General features: G+C 43.6%; 3 protein-coding genes across 4 annotated transcripts in view; all 3 read left to right on the top strand.

Annotated features, from left to right (window-relative positions):
• Positions 1-2,031: 2,031 nt before the first annotated feature.
• On the top strand, positions 2,032-5,512 carry PCDHGA1 (protocadherin gamma subfamily A, 1). The gene has a single exon (XM_033180893.1). The coding sequence runs from the start codon at positions 2,379-2,381 to the stop codon at positions 4,821-4,823; it is 2,445 nt and encodes an 814-aa protein (XP_033036784.1). The 5' UTR covers positions 2,032-2,378; the 3' UTR covers positions 4,824-5,512.
• Positions 5,513-10,540: 5,028 nt separating this feature from the next.
• LOC117065702 (protocadherin gamma-C4) overlaps positions 10,541-23,934 on the top strand; it is a 181,706-nt gene continuing 168,312 nt past the window's right edge. Inside the window, exon 1 of one of the 2 annotated variants that reach the window (XM_033180879.1) lies at positions 10,541-13,179. In XM_033180879.1, coding sequence (XP_033036770.1) covers positions 10,756-13,179 — 2,424 coding nt within the window. In that variant the 5' untranslated portion in view covers positions 10,541-10,755. Of the gene's footprint in view, positions 13,180-15,544; positions 18,180-23,934 lie in introns of those variants that run through there. The other variant, XM_033180873.1, reaches the window with a different exon arrangement.
• On the top strand, positions 20,889-23,667 carry LOC117065706 (protocadherin gamma-B1). Its single transcript, XM_033180889.1, has one exon. It carries the CDS (start codon positions 21,177-21,179, stop codon positions 23,607-23,609), a length of 2,433 nt encoding a protein of 810 aa, XP_033036780.1. The 5' UTR covers positions 20,889-21,176; the 3' UTR covers positions 23,610-23,667.

Below are 23,934 nucleotides of genomic sequence, written 5' to 3'. Positions count from 1 at the left end.
CACAAAGGCTGACTGTCCTATCATGTGCTTCAGGTCAGCTAATGTGGCTCTTCAAACTAGGGATGTGCATGAGCTGGATGCGTGCTGTGTCACTGTGGGTAACAGAGATGCAACCTGCCAAGGTTTGTTGGTCACTATGGTCAATGGTGAATCATCATGCTGTACGTGGTTGCTGCTCAGTTTGCAGGAGTTGCTGCCAGACCTCAGCAATCGCCCAGCACCCAACAGCAGGCAGCAGACAGCACCCAACAGCTGTAGTTTAACCTGGTGATGGCCTTTGCCTTGATCTCCATGCTGTTTCTCCTCAGTGTGACTCTGGCCATCTTTCTGAACCTGCAATGCCCTCTATAGCCCCATTGCCTGGGGCTGCTTTCAGCCAGATCTCTGGTCCAAGCCTGGATATGAAGTTGTCTCCAACTTAAAGGAAGGAAATTTGCCCTGTTCCTACAATGTATGTGTGGCTTTAGATATTTTTAAAATCTTAATATCTTTACATTAACTCAGGAAACAGCTTTCAACCAGATATTCTCTGCAGTGCCAGCAATGAAGCTTTGTTTTGTTTTGTTTTTGTTTTTGTAGAAACGGGGTTCACTACGTTGACCAAGCTGGTCTCAAACTCCTGGCCTCAAGTGATCTGCCCACCTCGGCCTCCTAAAGTGCTGGGATTGCAGGCATGAGCCACTGTGCCTGGCCAGCAATGAAGCTTTAAATGTTACATTTGATTCAAATGTATTTGTGTGATATTTTAACATTTTTATTTTATACTTATCATCCTTTTATAAATCACTGCTGCATGTTTTTGGTTGCTGAGAGTAGGGAGCCCTACAGGTTTACTTGCTAGTTCTTATGTATATTTTAATTTGCCTCATTAGCTCACAGTTTCTTTGGGGGAAAAGTTTGTGCCTATTAATGTGTATTCTGGAAAGTTACGTTCTCTGTTAAAGAGTTCCTTCCTTGCAGTATCAAAGGTGATTTGTTGAATCTTTAAATTTCCACTCTTTGGCTCCATATACTTGTCTTCGAGAAGCTGAGAAACTGTAAATTTAGTTATATAAGAACTCAAATTCTCTTTCCAAAAACTATTCTTGAGACCTTTCATGTTTTCTTTCTTTCCTTATTTTTAACTTTTCTCAGTCATGGTGTCATTGGGTTGGCTCGCTCAATTTGTTCCTGAAAATATCAGACTCTGGAGTGCGGATAGCATGCTTCTCTAACTTTGGGGTAAAGATAAGTCACTCTAAGCCTGAGACATTTTAATTAGTAACCCTTTGCTAATACTGAAGTGATTAAAAGAAAGAAGGCCACATCCTCATCTTAACTGGTTAAAAAATACTGTTAGAAGAAAACCAACTTCTCTTGGAGAAAATATTAAGCGCAATTACAGGGGAATACATATTATAAGAGACAATCTAAAAATAAAGATGAGACCATTTTTCTTTTCAGCTGTGAAGAATAATATCATAGACTTTGTCTCTGAAATTTGAAATCTAAATTATATATTCATGTGACTTTTCAATGAAATTCCAAGAGCTCGGTTTTATTTTTTTTCAAAATGTATTACCTTTGGGTGAATCTTAAGAATTTTTAAAAACCTACATAATGCAAAGACACTTCAAAAAAAGAAGAGGAAAAATAAGGATATGGTTAAACCATGCCCTTCAAAATCCCAAGGTTTCTGATAAATATTCAAATTGTAATGGGAAGGAAATGGGATGGTACAATTTTTTAAAGTCTAGCTTATATTCTAAAAGATTATCTTTCCCTCCAAGACTTTTCATCCTCCAGTCAAAGGGGAGCTACTCTATGTGGCCTGGGAAATTATCAAGTGGTCAAGCTTTACTACAGAAAAAGTGGAGAGATGATTTTGTCCTCATTGTGATTTTAGGTTTTTACTATCATTCCCTGAATAGCTTAAAGCAGATAGCATGAGAATACTAGGATTCTCCTGTATATTTCAATTTGGTGACATTTACGCACACTTAAGGAAATGAACATATAGTTTCTCCTTTTCATACATATGTTGTAGAATGATTTCCTTGACAATAGACTAAAACTTAAGAAAATATTTAAGTTAATAAGAAAGTTTTAAGTATTTTCTAGGAATGCAGTAACTGGTTAGGACTCTGGGTGCCGCTGTTCACTAATCTGGTAGGTACAGGCAGTACACACACTTCGGGGGGGCAGGGGAGAAGCTCTTGTGCCTGTTAGAACCTCCATAACCGCCAGATTGAAAACAGACTGTCCAAGACTGCCTAAATCCTGCTTCTGGATGACTCTCCACTCAGAATTCTCCTGAAAATTGGGTTAATTTCAGCTCAGAAAAGCAGAAACGATACCCTTGGTACTGGACTGGAAGAAAACTACGAAGTGAGAGAGCCATGAAGATTCAGAAAAAGCTGACCGGCTGCAGCAGGCTGATGCTTCTGTGTCTTTCTCTGGAGCTGCTGTTGGAAGCTGGGGCTGGGAATATTCACTACTCAGTGCCGGAAGAGACAGACAAAGGTTCCTTCGTGGGCAACATTGCCAAGGACCTAGGGCTACAACCCCAGGAGCTGGCAGATCGCGGAGTCCGCATCGTCTCCAGAGGTAGGATGCCTCTTTTCGCTCTGAATCCTAGAAGTGGCAGCTTGATCACCGCGGGCAGGATAGACCGGGAGGAGCTCTGCGCTCAGAGCATGCCATGTCTCGTTTGTTTTAATATCCTTGTTGAGGATAAAATGAAGCTTTTCCCTGTTGAAGTAGAAATAATTGATATTAATGACAACACTCCCCAATTCCAGTTAGAGGAACTGGAGTTTAAAATGAATGAAATAACCACTCCAGGTACCAGAATCTCATTGCCATTTGGACAAGACCTTGATGTGGGTGTGAACTCACTCCAGAGCTATCAACTCAGTTCTAATCCTCATTTCTCCCTGGATGTGCAACAGGGAGCCGATGGGCCCCAACATCCAGAGATGGTGCTGCGGAGTCCCCTAGACAGAGAAGAAGAAGCTGTCCACCACCTCATCCTCACAGCTTCTGATGGGGGTGATCCAGTCCGTTCAGGGACCCTCAGAATTTACATTCAGGTGGTGGATGCAAATGACAATCCTCCAGCATTTACTCAGGCACAATACCATATGAATGTCCCCGAAAACGTGCCACTGGGCACTCGACTGCTCATGGTAAATGCCACCGACCCTGATGAGGGATCTAATGGGGAAGTAACATACTCCTTTCACAATGTAGACCACAGAGTGGCCCAAATATTTCATTTAGATTCTTACACAGGAGAAATATCAAACAAAGAACCACTAGATTTTGAAGAATACAAAATTTATTCAATGGAAGTTCAAGCCCAGGATGGTGCGGGGCTCATGACTAGAGCTAAGGTACTGATCAAAGTTTTGGATGTAAATGATAATGCCCCAGAAGTGACCATCACCTCTGTCACCACTGCAGTTCCAGAAAACTTTCCTCCTGGGACCGTAATTGCTCTTATCAGTGTGCATGACCAAGACTCAGGAGATAATGGCTACACCACATGTTTCATTCCTGGAAATTTACCCTTTAAATTGGAAAAGTTAGTTGATAATTATTACCGTTTAGTGACTGAAAGAACACTGGACAGAGAACTTATCTCTGGGTACAACATCACAGTAACAGCAACAGACCAAGGAACTCCAGCTCTATCTACTGAAACTCACATTTCACTGCTAGTGACAGATATCAATGACAACTCCCCAGTCTTCCATCAGGACTCCTACTCTGCCTACATTCCCGAAAACAACCCCAGAGGAGCCTCCATCTTCTCTGTGAGGGCCCACGACTCGGACAGCAATGAGAATGCACAAATCACTTACTCCCTAATAGAGGACACCATCCAGGGGGCACCCCTATCTGCCTACCTCTCCATCAACTCCGACACTGGGGTCCTGTATGCGCTGCGATCCTTCGACTATGAGCAGTTCCGGGACTTGCAACTGAAAGTGATGGCGCAGGACAGTGGGGACCCGCCCCTCAGCAGCAACGTGTCGCTGAACCTGTTCGTGCTGGACCAGAACGACAACGCACCCGAGATCCTGTACCCCGCCCTCCCCACAGATGGTTCCACAGGAGTGGAGCTAGCGCCGCGCTCCGCAGAGCCCGGCTACCTGGTGACCAAGGTGGTGGCGGTGGACAGAGACTCGGGCCAGAACGCCTGGCTGTCCTACCGCCTGCTCAAGGCCAGCGAGCCAGGACTCTTCGCAGTGGGGCTGCACACTGGCGAGGTGCGCACGGCGCGAGCCCTGCTGGACAGAGACGCGCTCAAGCAGAGCCTCGTGGTAGCCGTCCAGGACCACGGCCAGCCCCCTCTCTCCGCCACTGTCACGCTTACCGTGGCCGTGGCAGACAGGATCCCCGACATCCTGGCGGATTTGGGCAGCCTCGAGCCCTCCGCCAAACCCGACGATTCGGACCTCACTCTGTACCTGGTAGTGGCGGTGGCCGCGGTCTCCTGCGTCTTCCTGGCCTTCGTCATCGTGCTGCTGGCGCACAGGCTTCGGCGCTGGCACAAGTCACGTCTGCTACAGGCCTCGGGAGGCGGCTTAGCGAGCATGCCCGGCTCGCACTTTGTGGGCGTGGACGGGGTTCGGGCTTTCCTGCAGACCTATTCCCACGAGGTCTCCCTCACTGCGGACTCGCGGAAGAGCCACCTGATTTTCCCCCAGCCCAACTATGCGGACACGCTCATCAGCCAGGAGAGCTGTGAGAAAAAGGATTTTCTATCAGCACCCCAGTCTTTACTTGAAGACAAAAAGGAACCATTTTCTCAGGTAAAATTTGTGATGAATATATAAGCTATTTAGAGAAAAATAATTCTTGATTTAACTTACTTGCGTTCACTCTTTACTACAGATAGTTCTTCTAACTCATGTATCTTTGTGGCTTTTTATTACAAGTCCTGGAAAATCACGATTAAGTGAGCCTACACGTTCATATGCAGGTATATTTATAATTGTTCTTGCATTGAAAAGGAGACTGTGATCATAATGTAGGTGGTTGGGTTGAAGGTATGTGTGAGATGCCATCTCTGTCTGGAAGGAGCACTGCATTAGAAACAGGGTGATTTAGCTTCTAACATTTTCTTACTTGCCTTTGTGTTAAAGGGTTTGATTAGAAAAGGCTCACCAATATTTAAATGACTAATACTATTTTCAAATTTTCATGTTATAAATACCTGCTAATTTACCCCTGAATTTAATAAAGACATCATCTGTCAGGACACTGTGATATTTTATTTGGGGACATTTGAAGAGGTGAAGATTGTCTAAAGTAGTATTTTTAGTTGTGTTCATATAAGATTATAGGGATCTACATAAACTGCAATTTAAAATTATTGTTGAATATTTTAGCCCTTTATTCTATCTTTATTATCAGATTTTTTTTAGTTTTGAGACAGGGCCTTGCTGGAGTGCAGTGGCGTGATCATGGCTCACTGCAGCCACTACCTCCTGGGCTTAAGCGATGCTCCCACCTCAGCCTCCCAAAGTGCTGATATTACAAGTGTGAGCCGTGGTGCCTGTACTGAAGAATACATCTATTTAAGTAATTTATGAAGTAACAAAGTGAACAACAGAAAATTTATCATGCAACTTAAGAAATAGATTTGAAACCTCCTGACTTATACATTATACCTGTAATGAAATCAACAACAAAAATCAAGTATATATCCTACTTTAGTGTGTGTTAACTTTTCAGAAGAAAAAAAAAGCATGGTCGGGGAGTAAGTCCACGCTTTCTTATATTTACTCTGCTCCAATAAAATACAGAGATACACAAATTATAGGAGGAAAGCAAAAGCAAAGTGGTTAGCTGGTCTAAAGCCATGTGAGTTGTAGTCTTGAGCTTAAAAGAAGAAATTGAACGTTAGGAAACTGCCTCCAGCAATGTAGTAGGGACAGAAGTGCTTCAGACTAGATAAATGACCTGGACCAGGCTTACTACCTGAATCCAAAACAAGCAATGAGGCCCTTCAGCTGGTTAAAAAGGAAGAGAAAGATGCATGAACATGCTGTCTAGCTGGGCGCAGTGGCTCACGTCTGTATTTGCAACAATTTGAGAGGCTGAAGCGGAAAGATCCCTGGAGCCCTGGAATTCAAGACCAGCCGGACACGGTGGCCTGCAACTGTAGTCCCAGCTACGCGGGGCGGGGCAGGGCGGGGCGGGGCGGACCCGGGCAGGTGCTGACGTGGCGGGATCGCTTGAGCCCAGGAAGTCAAGGCTTCAGCGAACCGCGATGGCGCCACTGCACTCCAGCCTGGGCAACAGAGCCACACCATGTTAAATAAATAAATAAATAAATAAATAAATAAATAAATAAATAAATAAAATAGAAGCTGCCTCCCAATTCCTGTGGTTATAGCTTTCTTGGTAAGCTGTGTAGACCAAGAGAGAGAGACAGACACCATGCTGGATAGAGACAGCGAACACCAAGTATCTCTCATGTGAGCTGTGGTATCCAGAATATCACTGCTGGGCATCGTTAAAGCGTCATTAAGAGACCCAGTTATGGCCTGGGACCTGAGGTCAGATAGAAATTATTTATTTCAAAACCATTATAAATGAGCACTGAACCCAGGAGGGAAGGAGACAGGGACACAGTGTAGAAGAGAAAAACAAACTAAAACTGAAAATTAACAGAGCTCTTCCACTAAAAATAAATATACAAACCAAAATTTAAAAACACACATGTCTCGTAGAATTTATTGTTGCTAGTGAGAAACTTTCTGTCAACAAACTGTTATCTTTTAAGGTAATCTCTGTTTTCTCTCTGATAACTATTGAAGACTTTCTCTCATTCTTGCTGTGTGTCTGTTGCATTTTTATTTTTATTTTTTGCTTGGTTCCAAGAGTATACTCTCAATTGATAACTGAGTTATCTCAGTTCTGGACTTTCTCAGCTCTTATAATCATAACTTTTTTCTGTGTATATACAAGTGAGCTACATTTACCTATTAAAGGACAAATATTACAAAATTAGTTGATTTTTAAAATCCATATTCTAATAATACACATGCTTAAAATAAAAATACACTGAAACAGTAAAACTAAATATATATGTACACACACAAAAAAAGAAAGCAGTCATGTTAATATTAATATAACAACAAAGTTGTATTTAAGGTAACAAACACAAATTGTGATTTTAAAAAAATGAACTGATTATAGTTGTAAAAAGAACAGATGATCAAAAGAATATAAAAATATGAGCTTCTATTACCAAAAATGTAACTTAGAAAATACCAGAATATTTTAACATAATTCCATAAGAAATAATAGACCCTACAGAGAGAAAGTTCATTAATATAAAGAAGATTTAAACAACATAATTTATAAGCTTGATCTCTTAGGATTCTAATAGATCTCTTCTACACACAAATATGGAATAGTCATCCTTGAACAGATAGACAATCTACAAGTTTATTATCTAGTCATTACAAAAAAGGGTTCAGCAAATTCGAAAGTACCAATAATATACTTGCCTCACAACACATACTTAAATCACAAAGCCAACATTTAAAAATAGAAAAGGGGAAAAAAGTTTGGATATTTACATCCACACCCTTAAATAACTCTTGGATTTCAAAAATCACAATGACAATGACAACTACTCGGAAGAGAAGGATTTAAATATTATTTATTAAAAATTGTGAGATGCAACTAAAACTAATTAGGAGTAAGTTTATAGACAAATGCAATAACTTTTTTAAAAAAACAAACAAAATTATTTAAAATACATGAATTTAGCTTGCCATTCAAGAAGATAAAAAACACATAATGAGTATATACTAAAATAAAATGATGCAAAAAATAACAAGGAGATACATTTTTGAAATGCAACCACGGAAGAATTCTGAGGATGAAGTAACAGAAGCAGACAAAAAATGTTATAATAAAACCAGTGGGGAGAAAATGAAAATTCTGTCAAGTCTAATGTTAGGACTCATGTAAGAGAGCCAGGCACAATGGCATATCTATAATCCCAGCTATTGAGTACGCTGAAGCAGTAGGATTGCTTAAGCCCAGGAGTTTGAATCCAGCCTGGGCAGTATAACAAGACCCAATCTCTATAAAACAAAACAAACACAAACACAAACACAAAAATGAAAATAAAAATAAAAAACCAAAGCAAGATATACCATAGTAACTCTACAAGAAAACATGGTGAGTTGGTATCAATTATTTCCAATACATTTTTCTTCAGTCTTCTAAGAGTAATGGATGAAAGTAAAAATGAGAAAATTTCAACAAGGAAGGAGTCAAAAGGCAAACAGACTAAAGGGTCACCAGAAATGGGCAATTCCACTTATACCACTTACAAAAATTAATTCAAAATGGATCAAAGAAGCAATATTCGGAAGCAATAAAACCCTTTTAGCTATTACGTTTAAGAACTAAAACTATACAACTCTCAGAAGAAAACAGGAGGAGACCTTCATAACATTGATTTTGGCAATGATTTCTTGGATATGACACCAAAAGCACAAACAACAAAAGAAAAAAAATGGTATATTGGACTTTATCACAATTAAAAACTATGTGCAGCAAAGAACAGTATCAATAGAGTGAAAAGACAGCCCACAGAATGAGAGAAAATGTTTCCAAATCATGTGTCTAAGAATGGATATCCAGAATAAAGAACTCCCATAATACAACAACAAAAAATCCCAAAAAATTGGATGTTAAAATGAGCAAAGGACTGGAATAGACATTTCTCCAAAGATGATATACAAATGGCCAAAACCATATGAAAAGATGTTCAACATCACTAGTCATTAGGGAATGCAAATCAAAACCATAATGAGATACTACTTCATATTCGTTAGAATTGCTGTCATAAAAGAAAAGAAAATAAGTGTTAACAAGAATATGGAGAAATTGGAATTCTTGTGCATTGCTGGTGAATATAAAATGATACAACTGCTGTGGAAAATGGTATGGTGATTCCTCAAAAATTTAAACATAGGATTACCATATAATCCAGCAATTCCACTCTGGTTATTACCCAAAAGAAGTGAAAGTAGGGACTTCAACAGATTTTTGTACACCTATGTTTATGGCAGCATTATTCACAATAGTTGAAAAGTGGAAGTAACCCAAGTGTCCATTGACAGATGAGTGGGTAAACTAAAAGTGGTTCACACACACAATGGGCTATTATTCAGCCTTTAAAAGGAAGGGAATTCTGTTACATGCTACAATATGGATGAACTTCAAAGACATGTTGTCAAGTGAAATAAACCTGTCATAAAATGACAAATACTGTACAATTCCTCATATATGAAGTTCCTAGATTAGTCAAACTCATAGAGGCAAAAGGTAGAATGGTAGTTGCTAGGGACTGGGTGAAAAGCAATGGGGAGTTACTATTTAATAAGTACAGAGTTTCGGTTGGGGAGGATGAAAAAGTTCTGGAGGTGGATGGTGGTAATGATCACACCAGAATGTAATTTGAATGTACTTAATGTCACAGAATTGTATGCTTGACAATGGTCAAAATGGTAAAGATAAAACAGGAGTAAGAAGACATCCACTGCATTGTATTTTACACCCTTGGAAAATGAATATCAGAAAAAGAACTTGACAACCTCCAACAATTTTGAGTGACTGATTCCTAATGTGGTGAAAAACCCCTTCCAGCTCCAGCTTTATCAAATGGATCTGCTTTCCATTTCTGTAGTGTTCCATGCTGTCTCTCACCTTCAAGCATTTGTTCTGAGGTTCTAGAACACTTCTTCAGCCTTTTTCTTGATTCAGTCCTACTTTTTAGGATTCAACTTCAATCATGCCCTCAAAAAGACTTTTCTGACCCCAAATCTAGACTGGATACCCTTCCTAGGTATTTCTCTATCACCCAGTGTTTCCTACCTCATATCACAGCAGTTACACTCTCTTTACTTTATTCTATTACACTCTCTTTACTCTATTACACTCTCTCTACTTTCTTATGTCCTCCTCCAGACTTCATGCTTGAGACCAGGGCATGTGTTTATCATGTTCACCACTTCTGTCTCCAGCCCCAGTCATGCAAAGTGGGAGGCATATGTACCCAACTAAGTGTCTGATGATTCAATAATTTAAAGGCAGATTTTGAAGGTAAATGCTAAGCCATCAACCACAAAAGTTCAAAGTATATAACATTAGAAGAAAATGTAGCTAACGTTTCTTAATTGATCTTACTGCTTCTGATTATATAATAAGAGATGGAAGATGTTTGTAGCAAGAGCAGTGGTGGCATTGATTAATGCCTTGGGCAATCAATAATACTTTCCTAGCAACTATTATCAAGGTCATGTTCATTTATACCATTCGTATTAATCCTGATAAAAAAGATTCCTGTTTTGAAAGATCTTATTCTAGAGTATCTTAGAGCTGTAAGATTCTTTAAAGCACCTTGAAAGTCAGCAAAGGCAAACAAACAACAAGTAACTTAGATTTTCCTGAGCAGGTGCAGAAATTATTTAGGCCTCTGAGCGTCGCTGTTGACCACCTAAGGAGTAAAAAGCAGCAAGCCATCCAATCCAGCAACACGCTTCCCACAGCACAAGAGGCTGGAGGTTTGGCCCTAAAGCTTCAGGGCACCAAAGAAATTCAGTCGAACAGCCCACCATTTGTCTCCATAGGGACCTGGGTCCTGTGAATGCTGGTCATCTCACAGCTGAGGAATAAAGATTGGAATCCGCACTGGATGCTGGAAGTTGACTCGGAGAAAACTGCGACAGGAAGGAAATGGCGGCTCTGCAAAAGTTGCCACACTGCAGAAAGCTGGTCCTGCTGTGCTTCCTTTTGGCGACCCTGTGGGAGGCCAGGGCTGGGCAGATTCGCTATTCTGTGCCGGAAGAGATCGACAGAGGCTCCTTCGTAGGCAACATCGCCAAGGACTTGGGTTTGGAGCCCCTGGCACTGGCAGAGCGGGGAGTCCGCATCGTCTCCAGAGGTAGGACCCAGCTCTTTGCTCTGAACCCGCGAAGCGGCAGCTTGGTCACTGCGAGCAGGATAGACCGGGAGGAGCTCTGCGCCCAGAGCGCACCGTGTCTGTTGAATTTTAACATCCTGCTGGAGGACAAATTGACTATTTATTCAGTAGAGGTGGAAATAACAGATATTAACGATAATGCCCCTCGCTTTGGAGTAGAGGAACTGGAGCTAAAAATCAGTGAAACCACTACGCCAGGATTCCGGATTCCTCTTAAGAATGCGCATGATGCGGACGTAGGTGAGAACGCCCTTCAGAAGTACACCCTCAACCTAAATGATCACTTCTCCCTGGACGTGCGAAGCGGAGTTGATGGGAACAAGTACCCAGAACTGGTGCTGGAGCGCGCGCTGGACCGCGAGGAAGAGGCTGTTCACCACCTCGTTCTCGTGGCTTCTGATGGGGGTGACCCAGTGCTGTCTGGCACCTCCCGCATCTGCGTCAAGGTCCTGGATGTGAACGACAACGCGCCTGTTTTTACACAGCCCGAGTACCGCATAAGCGTTCCGGAGAATACGCCCGTGGACACCCGGATACTCACGGTGACCGCCACTGACGCAGATGAGGGCTACAACGCTCAAGTGGTATATTTTCTAGAGAAAAGCCCTGGAGAAACCTCAGAGGTATTTGAGCTTAAGTCAACATCTGGAGATCTGACAATCATAAAAGATCTAGATTATGAGGATGCTACATTCCATGAAATTGATATTGAAGCTCAGGATGGTCCGGGCCTTCTAACCAGAACGAAGGTTGTCATCACGGTTCTGGACGTGAACGACAATGCCCCAGAATTTTACATGACATCTGCTACTAGCTCAGTTTCTGAAGACTCTCCTCCAGGAACCATAATTGGGCTTTTTAATGTACATGATAGAGACTCTGGGCAGAATGCATTCATCACCTGTTCACTCCCCGAGAATCTTCCCTTTAAGTTAGAAAAGTCAGTGGACAATTACTACCGACTGGTTACAACCAGAGCCCTTGACAGGGAACAGTTTTCCTTTTACAACATCACTCTAACCGCTAAAGATGGAGGGAACCCCTCCCTGTCCACAGATGCTCACGTTTTGCTCCAGGTGGCAGACATCAACGACAACGCGCCCGCCTTCTCCCGCACATCCTACTCCGCCTACATTCCAGAAAACAACCCCAGAGGAGCCTCTGTCTTCTCAGTGACGGCCCATGACCCCGACAGCAACGACAATGCTCATGTAACTTACTCTTTCGCGGAGGACACTGTTCAGGGGGCACCCTTATCCTCTTACATCTCTATCAACTCCGACACTGGAGTCCTCTATGCACTGCGCTCCTTTGATTACGAGCAGTTCCGAGACTTGCAACTGTGGGTGATGGCGCGGGACAGCGGGAACCCTCCACTCAGTAGCAATGTATCATTAAGCCTGTTCGTGTTGGACCAGAACGACAACGCGCCCGAGATCCTGTACCCCGCCCTCCCCACAGATGGTTCCACCGGCGTGGAGCTGGCGCCCCGCTCCGCAGAGCCGGGCTACCTGGTGACCAAGGTGGTGGCGGTGGACAGAGACTCGGGCCAGAACGCCTGGCTGTCTTACCACCTGCTCAAGGCCAGCGAGCCAGGACTCTTCGCAGTGGGGCTGCACACTGGCGAGGTGCGCACGGCGCGAGCCCTGCTGGACAGAGACGCGCTCAAGCAGAGCCTCGTGGTAGCCGTCCAGGACCACGGCCAGCCCCCTCTCTCCACCACTGTTACGCTCACCGTGGCCGTGGCAGAGAGGATCCCTGACATCCTGGCCGATTTGGGCAGCCTCGAGCCCTCCGCCAAACCCAACGATTCGGACCTCACTCTGTACCTGGTGGTGGCGGTGGCCGCGGTCTCCTGCATCTTCCTGGCCTTTGTCATCGTGCTGCTGGCGCTCAGGCTTCGGCGCTGGCACAAGTCACGCCTGCTGCAGGCTTCAGGAGGCAGCTTGACAGGCATGCCCAGCTCGCACTTTATGGGTGTGAATGGGGTGCGGGCTTTCCTGCAGACCTATTCCCACGAGGTCTCACTCACTGCGGACTCGCGGAAGAGTCACCTGATCTTCCCCCAGCCCAACTACGCAGACACGCTCATCAGCCAGGAGAGCTGTGAGAAAAAGGATTTTCTATCAGCACCTCAATCTCTACTCGAAGATGAAAGAGAAGAAACGTCTTCTCAGGTAATCTATCTTTTCACAACATCCGTACAAGCTAGTTTGCTGAAGTAATTCACTTACTTGTTTACTATATCTATTTTGTTCCCCATATTTCCTTGAGGGCAGAGTCAAGTTTTAGGAAGTGAGTCTTGGTTAATTATTTCTTGGCAGGTCTTAGTGTTCACAGGCTGTAAGAGGAAGAAGAGACACGAGAATCGTTGTGCAATGAATGTAAACCAGGAGTTAAGAGATGACTGCCCAAAGAGCACTGCATTGAGTAACTAGGGTATCTGGTGTCTCACACTTTCTTCTTCACCCCTGGGAAAATCATCTCATCCACCCAGATCAACAATTTCTTCTTTGTTAAAAATATAAAGATTGGAGTTTATGTTTACTCAAGTCCTTTCTTCTTTTTAAAATATGACTTTTACTTTATATTTGAATCTGTATATGAACAGTGAAACATCTTAGTTGGCTAATTCTTTCTCATTCAGCCTTAATATATTTCTCTCAGTTTGGCAGCAAAATTGTTTTCCTTAACTTGCATGCCCTTCCCTGTTAAACATATGGAAATTTAGAAATATACATTCCTTACAGTGTTTCAAGAAGTTATGCCATATTATTTTGGCTTCATTTTAAAAATCACATTAGTCTCTAAGCTATATGCTTCTTGAAGAAGTGACTGACTTATCATCTGCTCTATAATAAAGTTGTAGAGTAGTAATAAACAAGTTTCTCCTTTTTTTATCTTTCTCATATATGGGAACCATATTGCCTTTTAATCTTTAAAATAATATATATCCTCAATATAGTTTTGCTTAAAGAAAAGATACAAAAGATTCATATCATACAATTGTCCAGAACCATCTTTTGTATAAATCTCTCTTCTCAAGGTTTCTACTCACAGTAGCTGCTAGAAATGTTCCCAGTCCCTCACCCAATCCCAGTGCCCCTCTGAACAATTTTCTTTTCCCATTCCTCTTCCTATGTTGGCTTTTAGTATGTTGGTTATGTATTTAATAACAGAGAACAATAAACACACTAATGTTATATGTAAATGGCATCATTTTTAATTTTTATTTGGAAATTATCATGTACCAATTGAGCCTTTTATTGAATGACACCATATCTCTCAAAGTGCTGTGATTCTTCATGTTGCATCTTTTCTGAGACAAAGTGTTGTTTTGGTTACTATTACATAATTCTCTATGAGTAAAATTGGAACTCACTGTGGCATAATATGTCACAATATCTTTACTTGTAAGTGAATAATAAAGTATAAACACAATAATTAAAGCAGTTATTTTTAGTGTGTGTAGCAACTCCACAAGAATAAATGCCTTATGCATAGATATGTCATGCATCATGATTGAAATGACGAATATATGTATTTATATTTCAGTGCTTGGAAACTTATGGAGAAAGAGATTCTAGAACATAAAAGCTTATTTCTACTAGTTTCAGTTGTGGGTTTTGAAAAAACATCCTTACAGTCTAGATTTAAACAAAGCGAACTTCTTTCAGTACCCTGAAGGGCTATTTCTTTCTCACATCTAGGCATTGTCATGCTGTTCTCTCCCACATCCAGGCCTTTTCACTGATCCACTCCTCTCACGTTTCCTGGGAAAGCCTTTGCTAATCTTAAAGGCCCAATTGAAGGCCCCCCAACCCCCTTGGCTTTTCCCACTATGGTAATTATCTCAGTATGCTGCAATTCCGTTTGCTTTTATATCCTTATAATCTCTGTGAAGGAAGTGACTGTGTCTATATTGCTCACCTTAAATCCCCAAACATATTGTCTGACACCTAATTATGTGTTTGTTTAATGAATATTAAATAACAACAAATATTGAAACTAAGTTATCACGTCACCAAGAACAAACTTAAAGAAATATAATGTATAAACATGGCTGATATTTCTGTGTGTCTCTTTTCTTCTTTTTCTTCTCTCAGCTCTTAGAGAGTTAAAAGTATAGAGAGGGAAAAGTGAAAGATATCAAATAACCCTGATAAATGTACTAAGTATAACAATAAACACATTATCAAGGTTCAGTGGTTGAAGAACAAGTGGTGGTCATGTCTTTTAATAGTTGTGTTGGTCCTTAGGGCCAGTTCAAAACAGTTAACTCCACTATGTCTGAAGCAATATTGGTGGCATTAAGGTTAGTGCATGGATTCCCAAGAGAGATAACTTGAGGCCACACTGTTTAACATATATCAATTCAGTTATGTTCAATCAACACTAGTCCCCTTATCTCTGACAAGAAGGATTTCAGGTCTTGGATAATTCAAAAATAATCATCTGTGTTTGTCTGAGAGGATGCAGCAAACTGTTAGGCCTCTTAGTGTCGCTGTTGACCACTCAAGAAGGAGAACGCAGCTGGAGAACTAGTCCACCATTTCCTTGCTCCTGCAATGCAAAGAACCAGCAAATTAGACTCAGAAAATCCGAGGCGGCTGCCAACCTCACCTCTTAGTCAACCAGCGGTTTGACCTGTGAATTAGGCCCGTAAACTACTTCGTTTCTTGACAAAATAAGATTGGAGTCCTTCGTGGGAAACTGGAACCGAATTCAGAGAAAGCTATTCCCCGAAAAGGAAATGACCAAATGCCTGAGTTTCCGATATGGCAGAGGACTGGCCCTGCTGTGCGCGCTTCTGGGGACGCTGTGTGAAACAGGATCCGGTCAGATCCGCTACTCGGTGTCTGAGGAGCAAGATAAAGGTTCCTTCGTGGGCAACATCGCTAAAGACCTGGGGTTAGAGCCCCGGGAGCTGGCTGAGCGCGGAGTCCGCATCGTCTCCAGAGGTAGGACGCAGCTTTTCTCTCTGAATCCGCGAAGCGGCAGCTTGGTCACTGCGGAGAGGATAGACCGGGAGGAGCTCTGCGCTCAGATCCCGCTGTGTCTGGTAAAATTTAACATCCTGGTTGAGGATAAATTGAAAATTTTTGAAGTAGAAATAGAAATTAAAGATATTAATGATAATGCTCCTAATTTCCCAACAGAGGAATTGGAAATAAAAATTGGTGAACTAACGGTTCCTGGAACCCGATTTCCACTTAAAACTGCTTTTGACCCAGATGTAGGCATGAACTCCCTGCAGAACTACAAGCTTAGCCCTAATGAATACTTCTCCCTGGCTGTGAATAGCGTCTCTGAGGGGGCCAAGTATCCAGAGCTGGTGCTGGAGCAGGCCCTGGACCGTGAGAAAAAAGAAATTCACCAGCTTGTCCTGGTTGCCTCTGATGGTGGCGACCCTGTCCACTCTGGCAACTTGCACATCCAAGTGATAGTCCTGGATGCAAATGACAATCCACCAATGTTTACTCAATCTGAGTACCGTGTAAGTGTTTGGGAGAACGTGCCTGTGGGTACCCGGCTGCTCACGGTGAATGCTACTGACCCTGATGAGGGATTCAACGCTCAAGTGTCTTATATTCTAGATAAAATGCCTGGGAAAATCGCTGAGATTTTCCATCTCAACTCAGTGAGTGGAGAAGTATCAATATTAAAAAATCTAGATTATGAGGATGCCATGTTCTATGAAATTAAAATTGAAGCACAGGATGGACCAGGTCTTCTTTCAAGAGCCAAGATTCTACTCACGGTTCTGGATGTGAATGACAATGCTCCAGAAATTACAGTCACGTCTCTCACAGGCTCAGTCCCAGAAGAGGGCACCGTCGGAAGAGAAATTGCTCTTATCGATGTGCATGACCGAGATTCTGGGCAGAATGGGCAGGTTGCAGTTTTTGTCCTGGGAAATCTGCCATTTAAGTTAGAAAAATCAATAGACCAATATTACCGCTTAGTGACGGCCACATCCCTAGACCGCGAACAAATGTCAGAATATAACATCAGTCTGAGAGCCTCAGATGGGGGAAGCCCGCCGCTGTCCACAGAAACTCACATCATCCTGCATGTAATTGACATCAATGACAACCCACCCACCTTCCCTCACTTATCCTACTCCGCCTACATTCCAGAAAACAACCCCAGAGGAGCCTCCATCTTCTCAGTGACGGCCCAGGACCCAGATAGCAACAACAACGCGCGCATCACTTATGCATTGACCGAGGACACCCTCCAGGGGGCGCCCCTGTCCTCCTACGTCTCCATCAACTCCAACACTGGTGTCCTATACGCGCTGCGATCCTTCGACTACGAGCAATTTAGAGACTTGAAACTACTGGTGACAGCCAGCGACAGCGGGAACCCTCCACTCAGCAGCAACGTGTCGCTGAACCTGTTTGTGCTGGACCAGAACGACAACGCGCCCGAGATCCTGTACCCCGCCCTCCCCACAGATGGTTCCACCGGCGTGGAGCTGGCGCCCCGCTCCGCAGAGCCGGGCTACCTGGTGACCAAGGTGGTGGCGGTGGACAGAGACTCGGGCCAGAACGCCTGGCTGTCCTACCGCCTGCTCAAGGCCAGCGAGCCAGGACTCTTCGCAGTGGGGCTGCACACTGGCGAGGTGCGCACGGCGCGAGCCCTGCTGGACAGAGACGCTCTCAAGCAGAGCCTCGTGGTAGCCGTCCAGGACCACGGCCAGCCCCCTCTCTCCGCCACTGTCACGCTTACCGTGGCCGTGGCAGAGAGGATCCCTGACATCCTGGCCGATTTGGGCAGCCTCGAGCCCTCTGCCAAACCCAAGGATTCGGACCTCACTCTGTATCTGGTGGTGGCGGTGGCCGCGGTCTCCTGCGTCTTCCTGGCCTTTGTCATCGTGCTGCTGGCGCACAGGCTTCGGCGCTGGCACAAGTCACGTCTGCTGCAGGCTTCGGGAGGCGGCTTAGCGAGCATGCCCGGCTCGCACTTTGTGGGCGTGGACGGGGTTCGGGCTTTCCTGCAGACCTATTCCCACGAGGTCTCCCTCACTGCGGACTCGAGGAAGAGCCACCTGATTTTCCCCCAGCCCAACTATGCGGACACGCTCATCAGCCAGGAGAGCTGTGAGAAAAGCGAGCCTCTTCTGGTAACTCAGGATTTACTTGAAACGAAAGGAGATTCCAACCTACTTCAGGTGAGTTTATTTATTTCTTTGAATATTATGAAGAACAATTATGAGAATGTGGTTATTATAAAGCTTTAACACATATGTATTTGAGAAATAAAGCCATGAGGTTGTCATTAGTCCTTTGGCTAAATATTTGTCCCCCTTTCTTTCTGGACCTATAGTAGGACTGCACTCCCTGGTCTGGTTATGGTTGAGTGGGCTTAGGGAAAAAATAATACATTGTGAGTGGAGGTAAAGTATGTCACTTCCTAGAGGAATCTGCAATTGTGAGAATTTTCTATCTCTAAGTTACTATTTGAAATTGTGACTGCTCCTTCTACCTGGGTCCTTGAGTAACTATGATGGGAGAACCACAACACTGGTCTGTATAGCTGCGATAAATAGGCGTTTTTCATTTTAAATTCCTGTGCTTTGGAGTTTGTCATTTCAGCCTATATAGCCTATCCTGATACATACAAGTAAAAATACATATGAATAAAATATATTTTATATGCCCATGAAATTAAATTATGTTTGACTCCTTCCAAGACAGATGAAAAAGTAGAGGCTGATCAAATGGTTTTACCTATAATGCCTGTTATGTATGCCTGAAGTATATGCTTATGTGTGTATTCATATTTCAACATTTTACCTGAGGGTAGAAAGTTCACCTACCTAAACTATTATGAGCCTTGGAGTGGTATTTCTTGCCCTTGACAAGGATATTAAAAATAGGTAAGGGAATATGCCTCAGCCTCTGTGGGAGATTTCCAGACCATCTCTTCCAACAATGGAATAGAAGTCCCTTCTTTTGTCGTGTTCTACAACTTTCTTGATCCAGAAATTGTTGGCTTATTCTGCAATTTATGAAATTATTTTCACTCATGAAACCATATAAGAGAGTCATCCAAAATTAGACCAAAATATATTTTACTAGAACCCAAACAAAAGAATAGATTTCTCCCTTAATATATTAGGAAAAGGCACATTTAAATGTATGAGACAACAGGGCCAGAACATGAAAGCTGTAAGCAGAGTAAGGTGTATTCTCACTCAAACATGCAAATACATCACAGAATTTAAAAGGCCCATAGCCAGGGGAGGACTTCTGAGCCTAGGACTTCGAGACCTACTTGGGCAACATAGTATGATCCTGTCTCAAAAGAAAAAGGCATGTAACTTTTAACGTATCATTTTTAGAAAAAAAAATGTTTACAGTATCAGTATCACTTTGCCTGTAAGGAGAAAAAAAGTTAATTAGCTAGTGTCAGGGGGGATTTGTATGCTCAAAGAGAATTTCTAAGAATTCTATATGAAATATAGCCTACATATGTGTCATGAAAATACACTGAGAATATGGAACCCACACAATTCCACCTACTTGTACAGGTAATGGAAGATCTCGGACATCCCATTTTCACTAAAAAGGGTTTATTTTTATTTTTTTGAAGAATGGGCAAGAATCCATTGCAACAGAAAGTGAGGAGAAGTTCATAATAAAAGGAACAGAAAGTGTAAAGACATGATGCAAGGAAACAAGTGGAAAGGTATCTTAAGAAAACAGATAATAGGCTGTTTCAACTGGAGTATGAGTATGGATGAGCACTGCAAAATAGTAGAATAAATTGTTGAGTTGGATCTCATTTGGTAATGCGTTTGAAATAAAGGGATTTGCTTTGAACCAAGACGAGTTCTAAGCCTGGAACTACAGAATAAGTTGCAGAATTGGGTGTCTAAGAACTCTGAATACATCTCCAATATTTACCAGTGGTCAAGTCAAACTTGTTTTGCTCATTGATGGTTTAAGTTGGCTGGAGCTGAGAATTGGCATTATAGAGAATGTTTTTGAGACAGAGTCTTGCTCTGTCACCCAGGATGGACTTCAGTGGCATGATCTCAGCTCACTGCAAACTGTACCTCCTGGATTAAGCGATTCTCCTGCCTCAACCTCCCAAGTAGCTGGGGTTACAGGCACCTGCCACCATGCCCAGCTAATTTTTATTTTTTTTAGTAGAAACGGCTTGCACCATGTTGGCCAGGCTGGTCTCAAACTCCTGACCTCATGTGTTCTTCCCATGTTGGCCTCCCAAAGTGCTGGGATCACAGGTCGCTGCACACAGCCTAGAGTATTTCATATACATTCATATAAAAAAGAAACACTGGTTTCATAAAACAAATATACATTATATGAAATTCCACTTCATAAAAGCATGTATGTGTACCCCAATACCAAATTGACCCTTTTAACAAAATGTCAGACTTTGCCCTACTTAACTGGAAAGATTATCTATATTTTATAAAGAAGAGAAATATATTAACATAATCGTAAGGCTGTGATTTCCTCTTTTTTGCAAAAAATATCTTTGAAAAGTAGTACTGACTTGATAACATATATATGGAGAGATTTAAAATACTAGATAAAGGAACTTATTCCAATGAATTTACAGAAAGGTAAGTATTTTAGTCCACTAAAAGTATAAATAAAAATTATCAATTCACTTATATGGATACAGCAGTCATGCCAGAGTTTATAAATACAGTGAAATCACTGAAGATTTTTTTTGCCCCCAAAACTGAAAAAAATGACTGTGTGACTTGTGAATTTTTTAAATGAAAAAAGAATACAAAATGATGAAGACCCTTATGTGATGATGACAAACTAGAAAATTGAAATGTAAAGGGGAAAATGTGAATATTTGGTTCCTTCCAGCAAATTAAAGACAGGGTACATAGATTCAAGAGGTTGCGCTTTGAGGATAAATAGCTGGGCACTGTGCAGTTTTCCAAGACAACCTCTGGGCGCCGCTGTCGACCAAAAGGAAGTGAAGCCCTCTCGATTCTGCAAGAGCGTCAGGCAGGGTGCCTTCCTGCTTTGTCCGGTGCACTGAACACAGACGCTGCCCCTGTTCACCCTCGAGCGCCTAACTGATAAGTCTTACGCTCAAATTACAGAAGTCCAGGGTGCTGTCATTGCTTTTTAAAAAAACATCCCAGAGAAAAGAAGCTCCGCGGAGAGTTCCTGAAATGCAGAGAGTCAGAGAAGCCGAAACGATGAAAAGTCAGGTACTGTTTCTCTTTCTGCTGTCTTTATTCTGCGGGGCCATCTCCCAGCAGATCCGATACACGATTCCAGAGGAGCTAGCCAACGGCTCACGGGTGGGGAACCTTGCTAAGGATCTGGGCCTCAGTGTCCAGGAGTTGCCAACTCGAAAACTGCGGGTTAGTGCAGAGGATTATTTCAACGTTAGTTTGGAGAGCGGGGATTTGTTAGTGAATGGTAGGATAGATCGAGAGAAGATTTGCGGAAGGAAACTTGAGTGTGCTCTAGAATTCGAAACGGTCTCTGAAAACCCAATGAATGTTTTCCACGTGGTTGTTGTAATCCAAGATATTAATGACAATGCACCACATTTCGTTGCAAAAGGCATTAACTTAGAAATTTGTGAGTCAGCCTTACCCGGGGTAAAATTCTCTCTGGATTCTGCGCAAGATGCAGATGTGAAAGGCAATTCACTGAAGATATACACCATCAACCCCAATCAATACTTCTCTCTGTCAACGAAGGAAAGTCCTGATGGAAGTAAATATCCGGAATTACTGCTGGAAAAACCTCTAGACAGGGAACATCAGAGCTCTCATCGCTTAATCCTGACTGCCATGGATGGCGGGGACCCGCCTCTAAGCGGCACCACCCACATCTGGATCCGAGTCACCGATGCCAATGATAATGCTCCCATGTTTAGCCAGGATGTATACAGGGTTAGCCTCCAAGAAAACGTGCCGTGGGGAACCTCCGTGCTGCGGGTGATGGCCACAGACCAGGATGAGGGCATTAATGCAGAGATCACCTATGCCTTCCTCAATTCCCCAATAAGTACCAGCCTCTTCAATCTCAATCCAAATACCGGTGACATCACAACCAGTGGCACATTGGATTTTGAAGAAACAAGTAGATATGTGTTGGGTGTAGAAGCCAAGGATGGAGGAGTACACACAGCTCACTGTAATGTTCAAATAGAAATCGTTGATGAGAATGACAATGCCCCTGAGGTGACATTCATGTCCTTCTCTAACCAGATTCCAGAGGATTCAGACCTTGGAACTGTAATAGCCCTCATAAAAGTGCGAGACAAGGATTCTGGGCAAAATGGCATGGTGACATGCTATATTCAGGAAGAAGTTCCTTTCAAATTAGAATCCACCTCGAAGAATTTTTACAAGATGGTTATTGGTGGAGCCCTAAACCGGGAGCAGACAGCAGACTACAACGTCACAATCATAGCCACCGACAAGGGCAAACCATCCCTTTCCTCCAGGACAAGCATCACCCTGCACATCTCCGACATCAACGACAATGCACCTGTTTTCCATCAGGCCTCCTACGTGGTCCATGTGGCTGAGAACAACCCACCTGGCGCCTCTATTGCACAAGTGAGCGCCTCCGACCCGGATTTGGGACCCAACGGCAGCGTCTCCTACACTATTCTGGCCAGTGACCTGGAGCCGCAGGAGCTGTTGTCCTACGTGTCCGTGAGCGCGCAGAGCGGGGTGGTGTTCGCGCAGCGCGCCTTCGACCACGAGCAGTTGCGCGCCTTCGAACTCACACTGCAGGCCTGCGACCAGGGCTCCCCCGCGCTCAGCGCCAACGTGAGCCTGCGAGTGTTGGTGGGCGACCTCAATGACAATGCGCCACGGGTGCTGTACCCCGCGCTGGGGTCTGATGGCTCTGCACTTTTCGATATGGTGCCACGCGCCGCAGAGCCCGGCTACCTGGTGACCAAGGTGGTGGCGGTGGACGCAGACTCGGGACACAACGCTTGGCTGTCCTACCACGTGCTGCAGGCCAGCGAGCCCGGGCTCTTCAGCCTGGGGCTGCGCACGGGTGAGGTGCGCACAGCGCGTGCCTTGGGCGACAGGGACGCGGCTCGCCAGCGCCTGCTGGTCGCTGTGCGTGATGGAGGACAGCCGCCACTCTCCGCCACCGCCACGCTGCACCTAATCTTTGCGGATAGCCTGCAAGAGGTATTGCCAGACCTTAGCGGCAGCCCTGAGCCCTCTGACCCCCAGACGGAACTGCAGTTTTACCTGGTGGTGGCCTTGGCCTTGATCTCAGTGCTCTTTCTCCTCGCGGTAATTCTGGCGATCGCCCTGCGCCTGCGACATTCCTCCAGCCTCAACACTGAGGGCTGTTTTCAAACGGGTCTCTGCTCCAAGTCTGGGCCCGGGGTTCCTCCCAACCACGGCGAGGGGACTTTGCCCTATTCCTACAATCTATGTGTTGCCTCTCATTCTGCAAAGACAGAATTTAATTTTCTCAACCTGCCACCTGAAATGGCTCCCCCTCAGGATCTGCTGTGTGATGATCCTTCTACGATTGTTTGTGCCAGTAATGAAGATCACAAAGTCGCTTATGACCCTTCTTTGTCTTCGCACGTGAGTTTCTGCAAATCTAGTTAAATTTTATATATTGCGGCCGGGAGCGGTGGCTCAAGCCTGTAATCCCAGCACTTAACCAGGCTGAGGCAGGTGGATCACTTGAAGTCAGGAATTTGAGACCAGCGTAGCCAAGATGGTAAAACCTTGTTTACTAGAAATACAAAAATTATTTGGTTGTGGTAGCACGTGCCTGTAGTCCCAGTTACTCGGGAAGCTGAGACAGGAGGATCGCTTGAACCCAGAAGGTGGAGATTGTAGTGAGCCAAGAGTGTGCCACTGCACACCAGCCTGAGTGACAGGAGGGAAACCCTGTCTCAAAAAAAAAAAAAAATTATATAATTACATT

Source organism: Trachypithecus francoisi, unplaced genomic scaffold (genome assembly GCF_009764315.1).
Source record: "Trachypithecus francoisi isolate TF-2019V2 unplaced genomic scaffold, Tfra_2.0 Lachesis_group2, whole genome shotgun sequence".
NCBI lineage: Eukaryota > Metazoa > Chordata > Mammalia > Primates > Cercopithecidae > Trachypithecus > Trachypithecus francoisi.
The sequence above is the reverse complement of the archived record's forward strand: the minus strand, read 5'-3'. Positions and strand labels throughout refer to the sequence as shown.

Coding starts and splice junctions, on each gene's coding strand:
- LOC117065706 (XM_033180889.1), top strand. CDS start 21,177: ATGCAGAGAGTCAGAGAAGCCGAAACGATGAAAAGTCAGGTACTGTTT.
- PCDHGA1 (XM_033180893.1), top strand. CDS start 2,379: ATGAAGATTCAGAAAAAGCTGACCGGCTGCAGCAGGCTGATGCTTCTG.